The sequence below is a fragment of the Falco rusticolus genome, chromosome 3 (genome assembly GCF_015220075.1).
Source record: "Falco rusticolus isolate bFalRus1 chromosome 3, bFalRus1.pri, whole genome shotgun sequence".
Classification (NCBI taxonomy): Eukaryota; Metazoa; Chordata; class Aves; order Falconiformes; family Falconidae; genus Falco; species Falco rusticolus.
The window spans coordinates 80055860-80077217 of NC_051189.1; the positions used below are offsets into that span (position 1 = coordinate 80055860).

At 42.0% G+C, this 21358-nt stretch overlaps 1 protein-coding gene across 13 annotated transcripts in view; it reads right to left on the reverse strand.

Moving 5' to 3' along the window:
• The window catches only part of IKZF1 (IKAROS family zinc finger 1), a 70046-nt gene extending 51138 nt beyond the window's left edge, over positions 1–18908 (reverse strand). For 2 of the 13 annotated variants that reach the window (XM_037379330.1, XM_037379329.1), the window contains exons 1-2: positions 17593–17919; positions 5453–5506 (exon numbers count right to left, since the gene is read on the reverse strand). In XM_037379330.1, the coding sequence (XP_037235227.1) occupies positions 5453–5506; positions 17593–17656 (118 nt within the window). In that variant the 5' untranslated portion in view covers positions 17657–17919. Of the gene's footprint in view, positions 1–5452; positions 5507–17428; positions 18053–18142; positions 18237–18316; positions 18400–18552; positions 18572–18888 lie in introns of those variants that run through there. The other 11 variants (XM_037379328.1, XM_037379327.1, XM_037379325.1 and 8 more) reach the window with 11 other exon arrangements.
• Positions 18909–21358: the final 2450 nt, after the last annotated feature.

The following is a 21358-nucleotide window of genomic DNA, read 5'->3' on the forward strand; positions in this document are numbered from 1 at the left end:
GAAGGAAAAATTAAAACAAATACAGCTTACTTAAGTGACAACAGTCTGGTGATGCCAGTTATGGATTTGACCTGAAAGAAGAAAACTGTTTCCTTCCAACCTCCTGGATGAAGCAAAGCTTTGTGCTTTCCAATCTATACTGATCATGATGGGGGAAATGACAGGTGGGTTTAAGTCATCTTCCAAATTAGCTGGTTTGGGTTGTTTGCACAAATCTAGGTTTAAATAAACAAAATGAGTGGATGCCTGCATTTCTTAATGATGCATCTATCACACTGTGGAATAACCTCTGAGCAGGAGTGGTGGGAGCAGCAACAGGTGAACCATGCAACACTGCAGCCAGAGGACTCAGCAGTAATGATGAAGGAACAGTTCTGCACTGGCAAAGAGACCGACTAGATTATTTGAGAAGGGGGGGGGTGGGGGGTGGGGGTGTCCCCACCTCAGCTTCTGCAGGCTATTCTTAAATGGGCAAAAATCACACTCATTGGATGCAAGTGCATGTTCAAAGGTGGATTGCATAAGTGGAAAAGACGGACTATGAATTTTACAGCAGAGGAAAGTGAAAGCAGGAATTAAGTTCATTAGAACAGTTTTTGCCATTTACTGTTTAGCTCCTTGTTTAGTTATTCACGTAGTTTTCTGTGCTATTTTTATAGGTTGTAAGGAGCTCAGAGAACTGCCAGCAACTTTCCAATGCAAGCCCCGTCCTCCCAAGCAGAGGTATCTCTTACATTTAAGATGCATGGGTGATGAGAGACAGCTGAAATGTTTCAGCTTTTTCAACATTTCCCCCCCCGCCGCCGCCGCCCCCCCTCCCCCCCCCCCCCCCTTCCCCCTAGCAAAACAAAAACAAAATCCCAGAAGTTTAATCACAGGGTAAGAGGCAGTCTGGTCAGAATCAGCTCTCTTGACACTACAGGCAGTTTGAGGTAATTTGTTAAAAAGTAATAGTAATCAAAAGCTACCTGTATCTTCAAAGGTTCAAACTGTGCTCCCAGTTACAACAATGGAAGCTGATGCTTTGACTTAGTCTAGATTTAGAGAAACACTTACCCTAAAAACCTGAAGGCTTTTTTTTGGCTACAAACTAATATAAACACATAATATCAGACCTATGAGATAATAGATAGCAAACAAAATCAAAACTTCCTTAGTGCGTAATTAGGCATCCTACAACAAGCAGGCTAAGTAGGATGCTTTGAAGATAAGTCAAAGTAGTCTTTTGGAATAGAAACCCATTAGTAGATAAGTGCTTTCGCAGTTTATGGTGAACTGTTTGGTTCACTAAATTAATAGTCATTTGCCCAGGTGGCATGAATCAGACTAGCCTCATGGACTTGGTAGGGCTGAAGCTGGAGATGTGGTAACACTTCCCTCTTTGCAGGAGACTGCAGTTAAGAAAACTTAGTAAACTTGGCTTTAATGACTCATTTCATATCATTTGATTTCTTCCTGTTACACATGATCGAGAAAACCCTGCATGCAAAAAGGCAGGGTAAAAATATAGATACATTTGTTGAGCTCTCAGTCTTGGATTCTAGAGCATGATATTTGTATTTCATGCCTTAACTACATCTAAATTGTTACACCATGATAAGTTCACTTCTGCATGGCAATCTCACTAACATTCTTTTGCCAATTAATTTAGAAATGGAAAGGGGGTGGGGGAAAGCAGGGAATAGTTTCCCATTTATTTTCTAACAAGCATGTCCAGAACAATAACTGGTGATAAGGGATGGAGCTAAAAAAAATCTCAAACAACAAACACCCAGTTGCAAGTACTGTGGTAAATTATTAAAATGTCACATAACAGAAAAAAGTACCATAGATTTATTCCATTCTCATTTTATATTTTTGCTCAAAAATAAGAAGGGAAGCATATCAAATGCAAGCTAGTCTTGGGGTAGGGGGGTGTCTTTTTTTTTTTTTTTTTTTTTTTTTTTTTTTTATAATGAAGAGCCACCTGACATATCAAATGAAAAAAGGCAAGGTTGCTGTAGAGTTGAAGTTCTGTTTCTGGCACTGCCACTGATTCATGGTCTCCTTGGCTGAGTCATAAATGGAGATAACTTCAACTGCAGGCTGTATCATAACCTTCCCCCAGTTCATCCTGAAGCTCTGAAAGATGGTTTCAGATTTCCAAACACTGCCATTTCTGTATGAAAGTTATCAGAGAAGTGCCTAACCTATTGACAGCTCTCAGGTGGGAGATACCAGCCCAGGATACAGTTATTTACACCTTCACAGGGCCTAGCAAGAACATCAAATGTAAAACTCTTCTTCCTGCTTTTGCAGAGCACGGTACAGCCTCATTGGCGCTAGGGGATCTCTTTATGTAGATGTTAAACATTTCTACTGTTTTTTCACCTTCCTTAACTGTTAGGCCCTAGAACTGAGAAAAAAAAGAAAAAAAAAAAAAAGCAGGAAAAATACTGCTAGTTAAGTGAGATATTATCTGTGTTTTCTGACTCTCTTGTACAGGCGCCGGATACCGTTTGGTTAAATGTATGTCAGCTCTCTCCTCATTTCAGAACTGCAACTGCTTGCCTCATGAAATATCATTTTCAGGAGAAAAATATAAAGTATGAACTCTGTGCTAGTCACATGGTATTTCAGTTCCTCTAGGAGCCAGTCATGCTTGGATTCCCAGAAGTGGGAATGCCTGTGCACACACAGGGTTTGGCTTGCTTACACTAGTTTTATACTCTTGGCCTGGCTCGCCCCTGCCTCACCTGAGTCAGCTACAGCTGCATAAAGCACATGGCTACAAAACACTGCTTCTGAGCTGAGAAGCCTGTTTATAGAGACCTATTTTATTTCTGGGTTAAAAACGAAAAAAAAACCAAAAAAAGCCCCAAAGAAACCCCACAAACTAATTTCTTTTTTTTAAAACACAACCAAGTGTGCTAGCGAACCAAGTCACCTCATTCCATAGGCTCAGAGAGTAAGCTACACCTGATGAGCATTACTCACAGAGCAGAAATAAAAAAAAAGTGTTTTTCAGCTTACAAGACTATCTCACACTCCTGAAACCGTGCAATTGTCTAAGTTGTTCCCAATATATAGTAGAGCTCTCTCATCACGCAAGAAAGAATCCTAGAAGCATGTAGAACCCCAGGAGGAGGAGAGGAAAACTCACTTTTGGATTCACCAGGCTACGAGAAAGAAGTAGGTAACATCCCTGTACCTTCAGATCCTCTACTTTTGAGGTCTAGGAAGAGCTTACGAAAAGCCAATATCTGTGGAATCTAATCTGACAAACTCCTGTTTCCAGAAGGCTGAGTTCACACACAACTCAGATCACAAATGAAATTAAATTAGCAAGTTCTTTCTTTGGCCAGTTGCTCAGAAATCCAGCTAACAATCGAACACAACTCACAGCATCTACTCATAGAAAGTGTGAGATGCTCAGTGACAGGAACAGCAGGAAGAATTTGAAGCAGATATTTTTTCCCTGTAATCTGTTTATGTAGATCTACCTGTTATCAGAGGTAAAATTCCTCTTACACTGATACATAAATATATATATATATTAAGAGAACCTTCTGTCATCACAGAAGAGTACTATTCTCATCAGCATGGTCTGCTACAAATGCTAAAGGGCACAGGAAAATACTACAGTTCTTCAAATCCTGGAAAACTTTCAGAGCTAGAAATGCTATACATAGATACATACACTGTATATATATTTACAAATACACAAACATTCAAAACAGCAAAGTTTCTTGCAAATCTTCCCTCTCAAGGAAGCCAAAACATATGACCTTCTAATCTGCTCCTTGACTCAAGGCAGCATCTCTCACACTCCTCTTCTCCATATCAAAAGAAAAAAAAAAAAGCAGTGCTTTGGTAGGAGGTAGCAGGTGTGGAGATCAAATTAACGCCGTTGTAAAGAATACCACAAAGGTTAGGTGTGGGCATCCAGGGGAGCCTGTGCTGCTGCAGAGGAAGAGGAGGTCAGCGCTCCTGCCCCAGGAGCTCACGCAAGCAGGAAAGGGTTCTGCAGCAGGCAGAGGAACTGGGCTCGAATCACGGAGCCTCTCACTGCTCCGAGCAGATCCACAGTGCTTTATCTGTGCAACGGATTAAAACCCCGCTGCTTTTTCTGCTAGGGGCACACGCGATCCAAGCACAGCATGTATACAGGACAGGTTTTATTTCATTTACAAACTGTTTCAGCATGTGACAGAACACTGATGTGCAAGTATATCTCGTTACAATTTTAAAATTGTTACCTGAGGAGGGGGAGTGCAACATGCCTCTCCACAGGGCTGACTAGGAATGATTCCTATACTAAACATTACTAATAATCTTCTGTTGGCGTGAAGGGTTATTTTGTTGTTCTTTCAGACAGAAAACATCTTTGTTTACCGATTTTCAGGTGACACTAAAAGTTCTGGGTTCTGATTTTTGAGAAAACTAAACATTTTTAGAAACTGGGGGGTGAGGGTTAGAGAAAATTGTGTTTCTATATTTCAGGAAAACCCAGTGACCTAGCACCTACACTTTGCCCAGACCTTCATGATCTCCTATAGCTGGCCTCCAGGTCCTGAGCCAGCAGTGCCCCAGAGCCGCCTGCCCAGGTACCTGCCAGGAGTGGCCTGGGTGATGGGGCTGTCATGCTCCAGGCTGAACACTAAAAGTGAAATCTGAAAGCCATTAACCGTTGCAGCTGCCAGCATATTAGGGAAACCAGGAAAGAGACTAACTTGTCCTTTTTTCAGGTGTGGAGGCACAACAGTATGAATATGTATTATCTCACTAAGCTGGTTCTTTAAGGAACCAATTTCCAAGGAAGTTAAGAATAAGCTCCCCCACAGGAATATCAATATGGGGTAATGCTGCAAAATCCTATCCAGGCCACTATAGGGCAAGTTTCCAAAATTTAACTTCTCTGCTGTTTAAATTTTTTTCAAAATATTATCACCTTGGACAAAAACAGTTACAAGCATAAAGCTTCATGTCTTTTTTTAGGGGGTTTTGTGTTTTTTTTTAAATATTTATAAGTAAAACTCAGTGCTCTGAAAAAAGTCAAAAAACTGTATGTGGTAAATACAGTTTATTTGCTTTTAGTTATTATTTACCCCCTCCCACCCGGTGAACTTTTTTTGTTCTATACTTCTGTAAGAAACAGAATTTTGCTCCCAAGAGAAAGAGTGTAAATGTGCATCCGACCATGCTTCAGGGATATGCTACCACAGGTTTAATGCAAAATTACATCTACACTTCTATATTCCCTTGACTTCTTTATTTACTCAGTTCCTTTTAAAAAAATCCACGCACTGTTGGGCTTGATATCAAGTCATATCATTAATTATATCTCAATTCCCACCCTGGTTTTAAAAAAGACCCAAAGCAATTTTATTAACAAGAAAAACATTGTACTGTGCTAGAAAGATGAGCAGGAATTTAGGGTTTTCTTCGCAGAAGTATTCGTTAAGGACCTCACCTGAAACCTGGGACATATCTTGAGCCTCATCTGTTTCCATTTTCCTCAAGTTATCTGAGAAGAGAGGAAAAGCCTTAAGTTAATGCAAAATAACACACACATACACACAGAAAAAGAAAAAAAACCACCCAACCTCACACACACTGAGAAGGAGAAAGAAGGAGAAAGAAGGGGAAAGAAGAAAAAAACCCACCCCCTTTGCTATTTAACTATAAGATTATCTGGGAAGAATAATGTATTTTTCTCTTTATTTCTTCCCTGCATACTTGCTGGAGTATCAGACTGGCACAGACCTTGATCCTTTTAAAAACAGCATTACAAAGATTTATAAAAATATCATTACAAGCACAGGAGGACCAAATTTGTTATTTATTGTTAATTTCCTACTGCATAATAACCCAAAATGCAAACTGACTGCAACAAAATTAAGCAGAAAATTAAATGGCCCTGGGTCATTGTAGGCACAGAATTCATTCTCTTGGTTGATCCATAGTTATGTTCTTTCTAATTTACTGAGCATGCATCGATGAACCTTGAGTCAGCTTGGTGACACGCGTACAATCAGCAATCAAAAAACGAAGCAATTTGCTGAAGAATGTCTCATTTACCCAGGCAGGGCTGCATATCTGAGCAGCAACCGCCACTACCGCCATTAATAATGAATACACCTCCAGCCACGGCAGATGGGCAGAGCAGCAGCTTCAGGCTTTGGCCCCTCGCTCGCCCGGAAGCCCTTCCTCCAGACCGCACCAGCCCAGCGCTGCACAGGGGAGAAGTACAGCTCCCGAAAATAGCTAAACGAGCCCAGGAGGGAAAGGGAACCTGTGCCTTCCTGTTTTGCTGACAGATGGCTGGCTCCATGGCATGGTAAGCGATATACCGGGAAGCTCCTGCCCTCCACTTGCAACACACCATCTTCCAAGGAGCCAGTGACCACAAACACCAGGGAGAAGCATGCGGAGGGTTAGTGGGGTAGAAACAAAATTCAGTTTTTCAGTCAGAAGGGGACCCTACATGTCCCAGGGCTTAAGCGCAGCTGTGGACAGCTGGTGGCCCCTTGGATAACAGATGTGCTGCCGGAGCAGGTAGTCCCAGCACAGCCTGGTTCCCACCTTGAAGTACAACATGGGCAGCTGAGGTAGCCTTAGGTGGGGAGGGGACAAAAAGCCCACAAGCTCTTTGTTCAGCCATGGTATGCTAGGTCATGTCTTTAGCTGGTGTGGCTGGCTTCACATCCTACCAAGCAGAGGAGCTGGCTCTTTGCTATTCCTTATAGCTGAGATACCTGCCCCATCAGCTCCTTTTCCTCAAATTAAAACAGATGCATTTTCTTGAGGATTTGAAGCAGAGGAGGATTGTGGCTTGAGTTCCTACAGAAGGGGTTCAAACTGTATCCTAACCTTTTTAGCCCTATTTCCATATACTTTTTAAAAAAACAACACAACACCCCCCCCCCCCGCCCCAAACCCCACAAACTTCAACCTGCTACCCAAGAAGCTGCAGTGGGAAAGCGTAATACTTGGGGTCATATTTATTACTTGTATAAGTTTTATGGTCTCCTCACTTGCTTCTGAATGTCATCAGTACATCTGAGAACCAATATACTGCTGCCCCCCACCCCTTCCTTACAGAAACTGGCTTCCCTCACCAGGTCCATGCTGGACTTGCAGAAAGAGAGGATGTAGACTGCAACACTGAAGACAGATAGGTTAAGGAATAGATTTTGGTCAACGCAGTTTGCAAAAAAAGCTTGATATTCTCACAGAGCATTCTGCCTGTTGCACACGTACCATCCCACTGCTTAATATCCAATAATGCTCTGTCTTGCTTTATTCTGCTCCTGAAGTTTAATTCCAGACAAGAAATTTGTTTAATATCTATACATAAATCTCAAAAATTACTACAGCCATGCAAAATGCAAAAAGCCACCTACCACTCAATAATTTGCATCAGTTCCTATGGGACTGAAGAGCTTTCAATAGGCCCATTTTTAATGAACTAGTCAGTGGGAAATGCAGCTTCTCTTGCAGGAGGGAAAACCCTATAATGGTAGCCTGCTCAGTTACTGGAAACATGGTGTATTTATGGCAGGTGGGATGATAAAAGTGCTCGGTACAGTCCCTTATTCCTCCTGCAAGCATGACTGAGCACAAAGGAAAAAAAAAAAAAGAAATGCCCATGCATCTATTATTGCCTTCAAGGGTCACCTGGCTACTATTAATCAGTTGATTACTACACATTTTTCCACAGACCACAGTGAACCCCAACCAAAGAAAACATCCCAAGAAAATATCCACCAGAAGAGAGCCACGCTCACGAAGGGCATTGCATTCCAACTGCACCAGCCTTCTCGCCATTGCTAGGGCTTCAGCAGGACTGGAAGCAACAAGGGGAGGAGGTGGAAAGGGAGAAAATTTCTTTTATTTTCATATTCCTCAATTTACCTGCCTTTGGCATGACAAGCCTTACATTCAGCGCTTCTGCAGCTTAAGCAGCACACTTCTCGCTATATTCCTTCCTGCCTCTTGCTGCCATCAGGGAGAATTCAGTTTGAAAACACTCCCCAGTTCTTAAACGGAGAGGCAAACTAGAGTACAGTTTGCTTGTTTGGGTTTTGGTTGTTGTTTTTTTTTGTTTGTTTGTTTTGTTGTGTTTTTTGGGTTTTTTTTTTTAATGAAGGCAGACTGAAATACAGTTTGGTTTATTTTTTGTTTAGTGGAGGTTTGCCTTCTGTGAGACTGGATGACTGCTTGTCCTGAAACAGGTGCCTTCAGCTCTCAAAGAGATGACTTCAGGATTTATCCTTAAATTAGGTGATTTTAGAACATTTGCCAAAGCTGATCCATTTCCCAGGGATGAAACATGGAGAGAAAACAGAGCTGATAGAAAAGTGATGAAAGGGAGATTCTTTCCCCCTTAATAATTACTTAGAACAGTTAAGCATGGTTCCTAAATGTAGATTAAGATCCACAAACACTAAGCAAATTGATAAAAGTGAAAAAAACCCCACAACTTTAAAAATTCCTAAAGGGTGTTCTGAATCCCTCCCAGGGGAAAACTGTACTCTAACACTATAGTATCCTGTGGTATCTGGTAAATACTAATGAAATCCCAGCTAACTTCACCATATGCTCTGTATCAGCAAGGAATACATGGCAGGACACATTCCCCACCCCCGCTCTGCAATGACAGCAGTGCATTGGTTTTGGCTCTGTGACTGTTAAAAGGTTTCTCACACTGGACTTGGGCATAATGTGTCTTGGGCTAAATTTTAGGTGCTGAGTAGAATTTACCTCTTTGCCTTTGGTATGGTAAACCTATGAATAAGAAACTATGCCCTGTTTTTCCTCCTTTTCCTCCTCTGCTCTACAGTCAGAAGAAACATTGTCACTAATATCCCAGAAGGCAAGAGAGCCCTATGTATGGATGTAAGGTTTTGTGCCAAAGGATCAACTTGACATTAATCTGTTCTAAAATAATCATTCAATTCAATTTAATAGATCTTTACAAAGATTTATCTAAAAGAATGTTGGTTTAGAAATATTTATGACATGAAACCCTAAATATCCATTTTAGCAAGAAAAAGAATTGTTTTGCAATTTTTCATTGTAAGTTTTATCTCCAGAACAGAGTTTATCACTAGCATAAGAACTGTGTATGACTTCACTATCTTCATTGTAGTCACATCAATTTAAGTTAGCAGTTAATTTAGTAGCCTGAAGTTAGAAATCAAAAGTTGGGCGGGCAGCTGACCAAAGCAATCTTGCTCTCAAACACTGAACATGTGTAGCTCTCATTTACAGCAGGAAAGGAGTCAGCACCTAGGTGTTAATATATATTTCTTCTATTTAGGAATCCAAATAGATTCAAAGTTCGGCCCCTTATTGAAAGGGCTACAGAGCTCCCTTCAAAACAGATAAAATTATTTCTTCAAGTCTTCAGATACAGAACTCTCACCCGTATGTTTTCCTCTTCAGACTCCAAATACCAGATTCAGAGATGAAGCTACCATAACGCTTTGAAAAAAAGAATCAACTATGGCAGTCTTAGGCTAATTCACAATCAACACACAACAAACTTGAAAGGCTTTGTTGATCTGATTTTGGTTTAAATAAGGAAGAACCTAATGGGCCATGCTCACACAAAAAAACCCTTTGGATTTAAATTAGCCAGCATTTGTCCAGGTTATCATGTTGAGCCCAAAGAAAACTTACATGTGACTGATTTCCCTCCTCACAACTCTCCACAACATAACTTGTGCTATGTCTTAAGAATATACCAAAACAGGCCTTGTGAAATCACTGAGGTACTGCTCTGTTTATACCTGGTGTCAATTACAATCAGAGGTGGATTTGGGACCTTTTAGGATTCTGGGTGTAAGTAGGATGAGGTCATTGCAAGGTCAAGATTTTCTAATCTTTCAGAATAACACAAATTAATTATTTGCAAGTATTGGTTTATTATTTAGTCTCCTGTTTTACAATGCAAATTCAAAAGTAAACCTCCTTGTCAAGAAAATGAATGCTTAGCGTTTATACAGTGTTTTATCAATTCAAACAAACATATATGCATGTCAGTCCTTCTACAAACCCTTCTCCCTTAGGACATTAAGAGACTGCAAGATTGGACCATTGATATAATTCGACAGAATGACTTAACCCAATGCCAAAGACTAGCTATTTTATTTTCTTCTTTGTTTCCCAAACTATCTATGTACTGACTTCTCTGGAACAAGACATCCTTCACACTCAGCAGAACAGGACCTCACTGACGGTATGGAAATGAAAAAAACAAATTTTGACACTTGTGGGGCCACTTTGGGCTTACACCAGCACGCCTAAACTCAGAGCAGCCCTTTTAAGTACAGATAGCTCTACTTCTGCTGTTACATCCACAAACATAACATTGCATCCAACCGCATATTTCCTGACTATTTGTAGGTGTAGCCTTGCTGAGCAGATAGAAAGGTCCCTGAAGGAACACTTCTGTCTCAAGCCAAGCGCACTCCGCAGGGGCAGGCACACTTTTCCATGAAGCCCCAGAGCAGAAAATATGAGCACCCACGAAGTTTGAAGCAGGGGGGAGAAGAAATCTTCTACAAGGAACCTGGTGTTCTGCAAGTGCTTTTAAAAATATGAAAAGAGAGGGGAACACACGTTCTTTGGCAGCAGCAGCTCTGGGTTAACTGTGATAAAACAAACAAGCGAAGAGGCAAACCCCAGCCTTCCTTCCACAGCCCTGACAGGGAAAGGGCTGATTTTGCAATCCCTGTTTGTGCAAGCAGCCCCGTGGCAGGAAAAAGGACCACTCGCACAGGTCACTGGAGCAGCTGGCCCTAACTGAGCACCCATGTGTGAGCACATCTCATCTTTGTGGTCTTTGACATGTCGCATTGGCTCCTCATCACATAGGCTGCAGCTTTAGCAAACTAAAAATCCAAACCAACAACCAAAACCATAAAAACCCCAACCCACTTTACAACATAAACTGAAGCAAAGCTCCTAAAATGGGTCTTAGATTCAACCACCCACAACATATAAAAAGAAGTTTAAATAAACAAAGCAAAACCAGTCTGCAGCCTGGAAAACACAGTACAGTTTAAGACCTATAGATCTTAACATACCTGACAGGAGAATTTGCACATTAATGACAGGTTAGGAGTGATATGTATCATCATGTATGTGTCACCGGTCTTTTTGGTTTTAAGCTGGGAGTTGCATCTACCTGCAGAACCATAATACAGCTGCTTTTCTAATTGCACCAGAGGGTCTCAACCTAGCAGAACCAAGCCTCTTGTATCCGCTGAAGTCAATGAGTTTGAACCAACAACCAAGAGAACAGATGAATAAAGACACCCTTGTAAAAGTATTTAGCATTTAGTTTCATTTTAAACAAAAGACCTAATTTTTCTTTTAATAGACTTTTAACTTCATATATGAATGTGCTACATACAACTGAACACAACAGGAAAGCTGTTAAACACAGGTAAAAGGTAATATGCATTGTACAATCTGTGGAAATACTTGAAGAAAATGGCTAGAATCCTACAAACTATTTTTAATTAAAAGCATTCAATATCTCAGCAAGGAGCTGATAATTAGCTTTATTATTGTAATTTAATATGCTAGACTTCACAATCTCTGTGAATGACTCTACTTTAGAACCATTTTAATTCTATTTTTAATTTCCGCCTCATCACACAGCTAAATGTAAATAATAACTACAAAGATGAGGGGTGGTCCTTTCTGAAAACTAGAAACTGAGAGTCATAATAAGCACTTCAGTGTCCTTCCATTTCTGTTTAAAAAAACCAAACCACCTTCCAGGTCTTTTAAAGGACTGAATTAAAACAGAAAAATATTAAAACTAAGTGGATCAGTTTCTCTCCCTCTACACTAATTCCATATTCAGGTTTTTTTACAAAGTCTAGGGAGATGTTTAGTTATTCAGTCATTTCTCTATTCCTGCCTAGTGTAAATTCTGGTTAACTACACGAATTGACAATACAATTATGAGCATACAGTCAAATTTCAATGGAGAGCTCCTGTCTGCAAAATGAAGGAAGCACTGTAATTCAACACACTAGATTGAGAAAAGAACTCTGCTAACAGAGCAGATGTGAAACATTTATATGTCTAGCACATGTAAAATTAATTTCCGTGTTAGTGAACAATTGTGAGGGTGTAAAAAAAGTTGTCTCAAAGATCCTACATAATTCTTAGTTCTTTGGGAATTCTTTCTCAAAGCACTGACAAATGATAAAAAGTGCATCTTGTGTGCATGTACGTTTTCCATATGCACTCTTAGCATTTTACTGAGTTTCAACTATATTAATGTAGCAATTCATCGTTAAAGGATATAATTAAAAAAATAATCTGTCCTTTTGTTGACTTTGTGTGCAAATTACTGTACTTGCTACCATTGCAAATATGAAAAAAGATTCTTTCTTCAGGTTTTTGAATTGTAACCAGAAGCATTACAAATTGTTTCCATAATATGAGAAAAATATGAAGGTAATTTTCCTAATGAAGGCCACATTTTATTAACTCATTAAACTCTGTCACCTTTATTCACTGAAAATCAAGCAGAAAAGTGGAATAAATTCACCATGACAAAGAAAATGCACACATTTCCGTCTTACAAATAAACCGACTAAAAAAAGGGTGAGGTGTGTAAATTAAGGCACTCAATCTAAGAACATAGCACGTTCTCAAGTGGCCAAATCGAGCTCTTGGATATTCTTCCAGGGCTCTCACTCAAGAGAAAGCAAGCAGCAGATGCAAAACTGTACTTTTTGTATCCATATATGTAGGATTTTAAAAGTGTATGATATCCTTAGCACAGTGTATCTAAATATGCAATAGAGAAAACACAAAAGGATCCCCTTATGTCTAGAAATGTTATTGCCAAGTATCCCTAACAATATATCAGTAGTCGATTTGTCCAAATTATAGGAGGTTTCAATAACTCTGCTTCATGATCACAGAATTGCTTCCTAATTTCCCTTCAAACTATTCAAGCTGTTACGGATTATTAAAGGACATTATCAGCCTGAATAAGCATATTAGAGGTCTGTATGATTCCCCCTCTCCCCCCAAATAAACCTAAAAATAACTCCTAAAATTACTATAATCGAAATGAATTAGCAAGTTTCTCCACACTACGCATTTCAGTTAACTCACTCTGCTTTTGCAAATATTTTGGACCCAATCCACTACGGACAATTCCAGCTTTATATTGCAATTGCTTCACTGTTTTTAGTGAGTTGACACAAGTGGAAAAATGAAGCAATGCACCAGGGAATCAGATCTATTTTATAGATAGAGAGCAAGTTTTCTTTTACTGATATAGCTAGAGCAACTGGGATCAGAAGCAGAAATTTAAATCTTACACATGAAATACACTTCAAAATAAGCTAAAGAAGCAGACCGTTCCCACTGCTTAAAAACCCCGACAATTTCAGTGTGACTGCTCTTCAAAAACTGCAGTTTGAATGGTCTTTCGAGGCATTTATACAAGAAGCACGAGCATGCCATGCAGGTCCCAAACCTGCACTGTCTTATCCCCATGAATTTGCAATGGTACAAATAAAGCTAAGGACACACATCTACCTTTTCAGGACTAGGACCTAATTTTGCAGTCACCACACTGTGTTGGTAGGGGCCTGCTCAATGCAGAAAAACCAGCAACAAGTTTTTTGTTCACCAGCCTAAAGCATGGAGGAAGGTGTGTCTTAAAGGAGAAGGGCAAGGCAGAAGTTGTTGGGCTTTTAATAAAGATAGATCACAACATACCCTTGGGGGCTAAGGTAACTGTGTTTAAATTTAGGGAGCAAACAAAATTCGTGTTGACTCCAAGTTGTAGTTATGTTTAGGTATAGATTCAGATGTAGGAACAACAAACCACAGTTGACCTTGGAAGCAGGGAGTTTCCCAGCTGAAGTCAGTCTGTTTTGCTGGATAGCCACTAGGGAGATAAAACTCCTGCAGCTACTTTGGATGAGTGAAAGGTATTTAACGCAGCCTCCTGTTTAAAAATTGCTGTAACACTGACAAGACCAAGGCTGCCTATCTTGCCTCAGACTGAGTTCACACTCATCTCTAAAGGCTGTTCCCCTCCAGCAGGGGAAAAAGAAAGTATGTTTGGATTACATGGGAAAAAAAACACCAGCGAGGAATATACCTTTCCTCTTGACTCTTGCGTTGAGTTGCAAGCATTTAAAAAACGCTTCCTGAAGAATCATAGCTCCAGAACAACTGCCAAGAGTCCTCACCTTACACTCCTCAACCGATACAAGGTATCTAGCAACTGCATAGACTCCAAGAGCCTTTGTACAGCAGCGCAGCCTTCTCCCCTTCCCTGTCTTCTTTCTTTTTTGCAGGGTAAGGATACTGAGAACGAAAAATGGTTCCAAAACCTTTCTTTCTGTGTCATTTTACACTTCCTAGAAAAGTGGGGTTTGTCACTAGTAGTGGAATTCTGGGGGAGCCCACTATGGTACCAGCAGCGCATCGGACCTTGTGCTCATAAGGATGACAACTTTTCCCAAAGATCCCATTACTGCTACACTACATTTTACTACTTTAATATGTTTTCTTTGGTCTAATTCTATTACTTTTAATAATAGTGGAAAATAATGACTAGTCAAGATGTAATCAAGTACATATGTGAATCTTGACTGAAAAACAATAAAATTCACTATGGACACAGCTCTTCTTGCACATAAAACCGAAGGGGGGGAAAAAAAATCCCGAAAGTGTCCAGTGGAAGTTTTTCCTGACAAAAAGCCACACAATTAGGCTGTGATCCATGACTTTTGATATCCTCTGGACTTTTTAAGAAAATATTTCCAAAAATGATCTGCCAGAACAGCATACGATTTGTTATGCCCTTGTTTTCTGTTGCTGAAATACAGACTGTACCCATTTCCTTGTTTTCTGCAAGATTGTAACCTTAGCACAAGTACCTAAACTCAAATAAAATATATCTGGAAATGTTTTTGGCTCCAGTTTGGAGTTATCCAATTTTAATGATGAGAAACAAGTTTTGCATTGTTGTAAAACTCTGTGGATTGATTCTCCACTTACATTTCTGCATTGCTATGCAGTGGAAGTGGCAAGCGGACCAGGTTTGGGGTTTGGGTTTTTGGTTGGGTTTTTTTGTTTTTTGTGTTGTTTTTTTTCTCATATTAAGGTCCACAAGGGAAAGGAAAATGGCTACAGTAACACTGAGATGAAGACTATTGCATTTTTTATCGTACACGGCACGTAACACAAATGACAAAGGTGTCATTCATGCTTATGTAAGGAAACATGCAACCAGACCATTCTCGGAGTGAGCACTGGCAGCCGGGAGCCAAGGTGGAAAGTCACAGGTGTACAACAAGCTTGTCTCTCTACTGCGGCTCCTGAGTATGGGACCTCCTAAAAATACACGCACTCACTTTGCTCAATTGGAGTTAGGTAGCTACCCTGAGAAATACACTCAGCTGGGATAAACCATGCACACAGGATCAATCTAAGCTTCTCCCGTTACTGGGAGCATGAAAGGCAAAGAGACAAGAGTCCTCTGCCCTATCTTCCCATTATCAATCCCTCTTTAATTACCAGGGTCCAGCAGTCCCGACAGAATTAGGACAGTCTGTACAATTCCACATTATGCCTCTGCATCTCTGTCTCTTCCCCTGGAAGCTGTACCCAGGAGGTAGAGGACTCTTGCAGGTATCAGTGTATTAGGTTTGAAATCCTGACTCCTGAGGTTGTCCAGCACTGGAATTCCATTGTTTTCAGTCTGGTCAGCTTTCTCTTGTGGTAGATAAGCCTGCCTTCTCCTTGCCTTTAATTTTAAATTTAACATATCATTAGGGATATAATTTATATTTCTTTTTTTTTTTAATATAAACTTGCAGTATATCAAGTTCTGAGTTTAGGCTACTTAAAAAAACCCAAAAAGATCACATGGAATGAATAGTCACCAATATTAATAAATGTGAGAAAATATTTTAAGGTTGGAAGCAAGTCTGGGATAACAGAAACATGAACTAGACAAAGTGCAGAGCTCTGCAGTATTTTGGACACTTCCCCCATGCAGTTCTGCTACGGACAGCTATCATTTTAAGAGTTCTTGGTCTACACTTACTTGTTTCTCATGTCAATATGCAGCAGTTTCAAAGGCTTTGATAAAGCAATAAGGCATACAGGCATCAAAATAAAACTTGGAAGAGCTTTGCTAAGGAATGAGGTATCTTGAGGGGCTGGGGCATACAGCAGTTTAAGCAGTATTAAGTATCCTGTATTTCTTATTCAGTTTTAAACCAAATATTTATAAGTTAAATCAAAGCAGAGCATATCAATATTAGAAAGAAGCTTCTGCATGCAAGCAATGACACCTTTTGGAATAGGAATGTATTATGAACTATTGCATGCTACTGTTATATTAACCCATTAAAAGGAATTCTAGGCATTTTCATGGTAACATGAACAAATCCATTCTCACTTTGATTTAATTTCCCTCACTAGAGAAGAGAAAGAAGAAGAAACAAAGTTACTTAAGGGCAAAAATTTGGTTTGGAAAATTTGTAAGGATCTACATTTTCATATAGGAAAGTCATCCCATCCTTAATTTGTCTATTTCACTAAAGACTCTGAACACTTCGAACCATGCTATTCACTAGCAAGGCAGGAGAGCAGTGCCACAAGATACTCAGAACATGCCCCTGCTCCGTTGATTCACATAAAGGCTTTCCAAGTATTTGCAAGGAATTTCAGTACTTACTTCTAAACACAATATATTACTACTCTTTATCTTTCAATGATCATTTATAATGTTAAATAGAGAGTTATACTATATAGTACTCCGGTATGCATGGGAGGTACAATTGATATGAACAGTCAACTGAAGCTAACCAAGTACAGCTTTTAAAAAATTTGGCCCTCGCAATGCATTACAGCTCCCAAGTTTAAAACTAGACTATTAAGGTCTAGCAAATGGGTTGTTAAGGTGAATGCGTAAAATATAATCAGGATTAGATACCTGGTTTATTTCATTTGGGTGTTTTTTGGACAGCTGGACAGTAACTGCATATGGATGTAACCTTAATATCATCTACTGAAAAGAAAAATACCTAGTCAGAAAGCTCTTATTTTAACTCCTGATCCCCACACAAAGTCCTTTGAAAACACTACTTACGCTTACATGTGTAAGCAGACTCAGTACAAGTGAAAAAAAAAAGGGGGGGGGGGAGACAGAAAAAAAGAGAAAAAGAGAAAAGAAACGACATTATATTCCTCAACAGTAATTTACATAGTTTAAGCCAGCGGCCATACCAGTCTGAAAATTCTTGCATTCCACAAAACATCACTTTTTTGAAACAATTTGCAATCATAAGCTACATCTTTTTTTCTGACACAGTGTTACTAACTTCTAACAATTTTTGAAGCAGAATGCTTTGCGCAACATCTGGCAGCGTTACCGTACCTTCTAGACCAAGGTAGAAAAGTAATCCAAGAAGTAATCAGGTTTCTCGAAGCACAAAATTTAAAGTTTCCTTAGAATCGACTGCTGCAGCGGGAAATCGTTTCTTCACACATACAGTTTCTAACTACGCACATCTTTAAGAATGACTACAGAGCGAAACTGACCCTTCACAGAGGCTAACTTTGCGGAGCAGGGCGGGAGAAAACCTCCGGCTGTGACAGGCTGCATCGCAAGGAGGAAAACTTCTGGTGGCACCGCTATTCGGAAGTCAGCAACTTCTCCTCTAACGCCGTTCCCCTCAAGCACACAGGGCCTGCTAATTTTACAAGTTCCCGAAGGCTTTTACAACCTCCACACCTGCCTCCCCCTCTGCAAATTACAGGCGCAAGCAATTCGACCTCGGGCTTGTCATGAACCCGAGTGCGGCGCTGGCTGGAGGAGAGGGAAGCGGAGCGGTCCGCACCCGCTCCCGCGTGGGGTAACGCTTCCTCCGCCCCGCCGCTCCCCCCCCAATCAATGAGCTCCCCTTCCCGGCCAGCTCCCTGCGGCTGCTCATCTCCGAAACCTGAAGGAAGCGCCCCAAAACGCCTGGATTACACCCAAACTGCGGCGCAATGTTTTTTGGAAAAAAAAAAAAAAAAAAAAAAAAAGAGGGAAAAAAAAAAAAGCCAAACGGGTGGGATGGGGAGGAGGGGAAGGACGGGACGGGAGGACCTGCCTGTTGGGCTCCGCAGTCTCCCACTTTACGCTCCCGGCAACTTCTCCCCGGCAGCGCCGGCTCCGCGCCGCCCCTCCTCACCCCCACGCCGCAGCCGCTCGGGGCTGCCCGCCCGCCCGCCCCCGGGGGCTGGGGCAGGTGCCCGCCCGGGACCCCCCGCCCCGCAGTACCTGCTATGCCGGGGCGGGGGCCGGGGCGGGCGGCAGCTGTGGCGGCGGCGCCGCTCCATGTGCCTGCGCTGCCCCGCGGGCGGCGGCTCCGCGCCCGGTCCCTCCCCCGCGGCTCCCGCCCGCCCTCCGCCCCGCTCCGCACCCGCGCACGCCGGCGCCCCCGCCCCGCAGGTGCCGGCCCTGGGACGGTGGCGGAGCGGAGCGGGGCGGCCGGCGGCCCCCACGGGGCCCTTTACCTGGCGAGGTGCTCTAGCGCGGCGCCCCGCCGAGCCGGAGCCGCGGGAGAGGGGCCGGGCTCCGCGCCCCCGCCGGGCGCTGCCGGGGCCGGGCTCATGCGGCGCCAGGACTTGGGGGTCTCTCGGAGCGGCGGGCAGCGCCCAGGCACGGCGCGGCGGGTTGTCACATGCCGCCAGCTGCAGACATCCACCTGTAACGCCTCGGAGCTACGGCAAAAGGGGGTCAGACCGTCCTCCTTTATCTCAGCCTGGCCGTTCGCATCCCATGCGAAACGTGCCCCACGCTTTCCGAGCACTGGAATTTAACACCGCTGGGTCAAAGCGTAGGTAACTTACTTAAAATCGGTGGCAGAGACAGTCACTGAAATTCAGACCTTACGCTTCAGTCCACAGGGTACAGTGAACCTGACGGAAATTCCTCGTACGCTTAAGAATTAAGCGCATATACACTCTGTGTAGGGTGAGGATCTCATTTTTGCTGTGCTTCAGTTCCTCGTCTGCAAGATGAGGATAATAATACTTCCTTTCTCACATCCTATCTTTATCTGTGCTCTTGTATTACAAAAAATTAAGGCATAACTTTATGCATGCGAGTAATCTCACTGGTTTAAAAGGGATAATCCAGAGATGCAAAGTTAAGCAAGCACATAAGCATTGGAAAGATCAGGGCCCTATCACACAAGCTCTTCGGAACAGAAATTGTCTAGTGCTTACTACAAGTTTATACTGTGCAACGCAATGAGGTCTGCAGTGCTAAGCTGGGCTTCTTTCAGAACAGAAATGGCAAGACTGTACCTGGGGATTTATACCAGGCACTCCTTCCCTCGGAGCTCTGCAGACCTGTGAGCTTCACAAACCAGGGTAATATCTGGGTACGCTTGGGATGAACCAGACATACCTAGCGCTTCTCAATTTCTTTTATTTTTCACACTGTCTTTACAGAGATGCAGAACCCTCCTTTTACTAGAACTTGTAAGCAGATTGTATGGATCTGATAGGATTGAAACCTGGAGCCAAATTCTCCTGTTACTTATTCCAGAATACCTCCACATCTTCCAGCAGGTTTCATGTAGGGCAACAAAAGTATTTGATCGGTAGAATCACACACTATCATTAAAGAGAAAGAAAGAAAGAAAAGATCCACAGAAAGGTGCCACCACATGCACAGCAGTTAGTACCTTTCTTCAGGAAATCCCAAAGAGCTCTGCCTCAGAAAGGCTGGGAAATGCAGCCAGGGAGAGCTTCATCAAACCACCCTCTTAGAAAGCAGAAGCTGGTTAACTCAAGGGAATGCAGCAACTTTCCACAGATACACGTGTCCAGACATTTTGAAGTAAAAGGACTAACACTCCACCAAGGATCTGTTTCAGGAGCTGTTCGCTGCTCTCCTGTGCTCCAGCTGCCGCAGGGCCTGCAGGCCAGCAGCTCTGAGTGTGCTCCAGCCTACCAGGGGGGTTGGCACGTGTTTTCAAAGGGAGATTTCACACTGTGCAAGCCACGATTTCTCATTAAACATTCGCTAAGAGTTTTAAGGTCAGAATCAAGATGCTGGACATGTGTGAGCTGAGCCTGCTTAAGTCAAATCTTGTGAGATGTAAGCACCTTCTGCAACTCACTGTGCTTAGGTTTGTTAACAGCTCATAGGAGCTCTCAGGACTTAGATGTTCTGAAGATCCTTTTATGGCTGATGCCCTTGAGAATTGCTACGGTATAGCCATGGCAGCACGCAGATTGCTGCTGGCAGCCTGCCCTCAGGTACAGCAAGTTTCTTGCTGGGACAGCAGCAGTGGGCTGTCTGAAGGCAGCTCCACTGTCCTGGTGATGCTTACCCAAGCCTAGAGCTACTGGAAGCAGACCTGTTAAGGGATGGTTTCATATACACGCTTAGGTACTTGCCTGAAGAGAGCCAGATTCTGCAATCCTTTTCTTGCAGTATTTCCACTGACATTACTGGGAATTTTGGATGAACCAAAGTGGGTTGTGAAGGATATAAGGTAGAGCAATGTATAGCAACCCCCCAAGTGGCTTTACAGTGGTCTAATTCATTGCCAGCTAAATCTTATTTCGGAATAAATCTACTAAATAAACTTCTACATTGCTATCAGGTTTAATGTGGGAAGCATCTAACAAGTCTGCACGGTGAATGATTTCCTTCAGATTTGTTCTTAAATACGAATACTAATTGTTATTGCAGGAGGCACAATGTTTCTACTGCTGTGTGTTACCCTTCCCATTTATTGTTTTCCTACAGCAGTCTTACCAGCTTGAATCCTCAAAATGGACAGCATGCTGTATTTGTGCTGCTTCGGTCCGTTACCAGGCAGGTGATGACAATTTAAAACAAAAATTCAACAGAAAAGTTTTGCAAATTGAGACTCAATGAAGAAGTTTTAAGCACAAAGCATGCATATTTGCTTTAACAGCTGGAGTGCACCAGGCAGGTGCTCCTCTTTGCCTTTTCACCTCAAGATTTAGGTTGTAGTCCTAATTATGCAGAGAATGGCCTGGGCACAGTGTCCAGAGGGTTTGCTTGCAGGGTTGTGAATTCGTTGAGTGAATAGTTCTCCTTCAGTTTGGAAAACAGAAGTTCTGATCAAGATGAGGATGGTGAAGATTTATCACCTAAAGCGTGGTAAATTTCCAGAGGCACAAAAGGGTAGTGGATGTTGTTTTGTACAGCCAGAAATTTCCCCCAAACCCTGATTTCTACTATAATACTAATAGTGTGACCATCTTTGTTTCACAACCCTTATCGTACCTAGTCCCTCCACCTTGAGAAACCCTCCACAATGCTATTTTGCTCTCA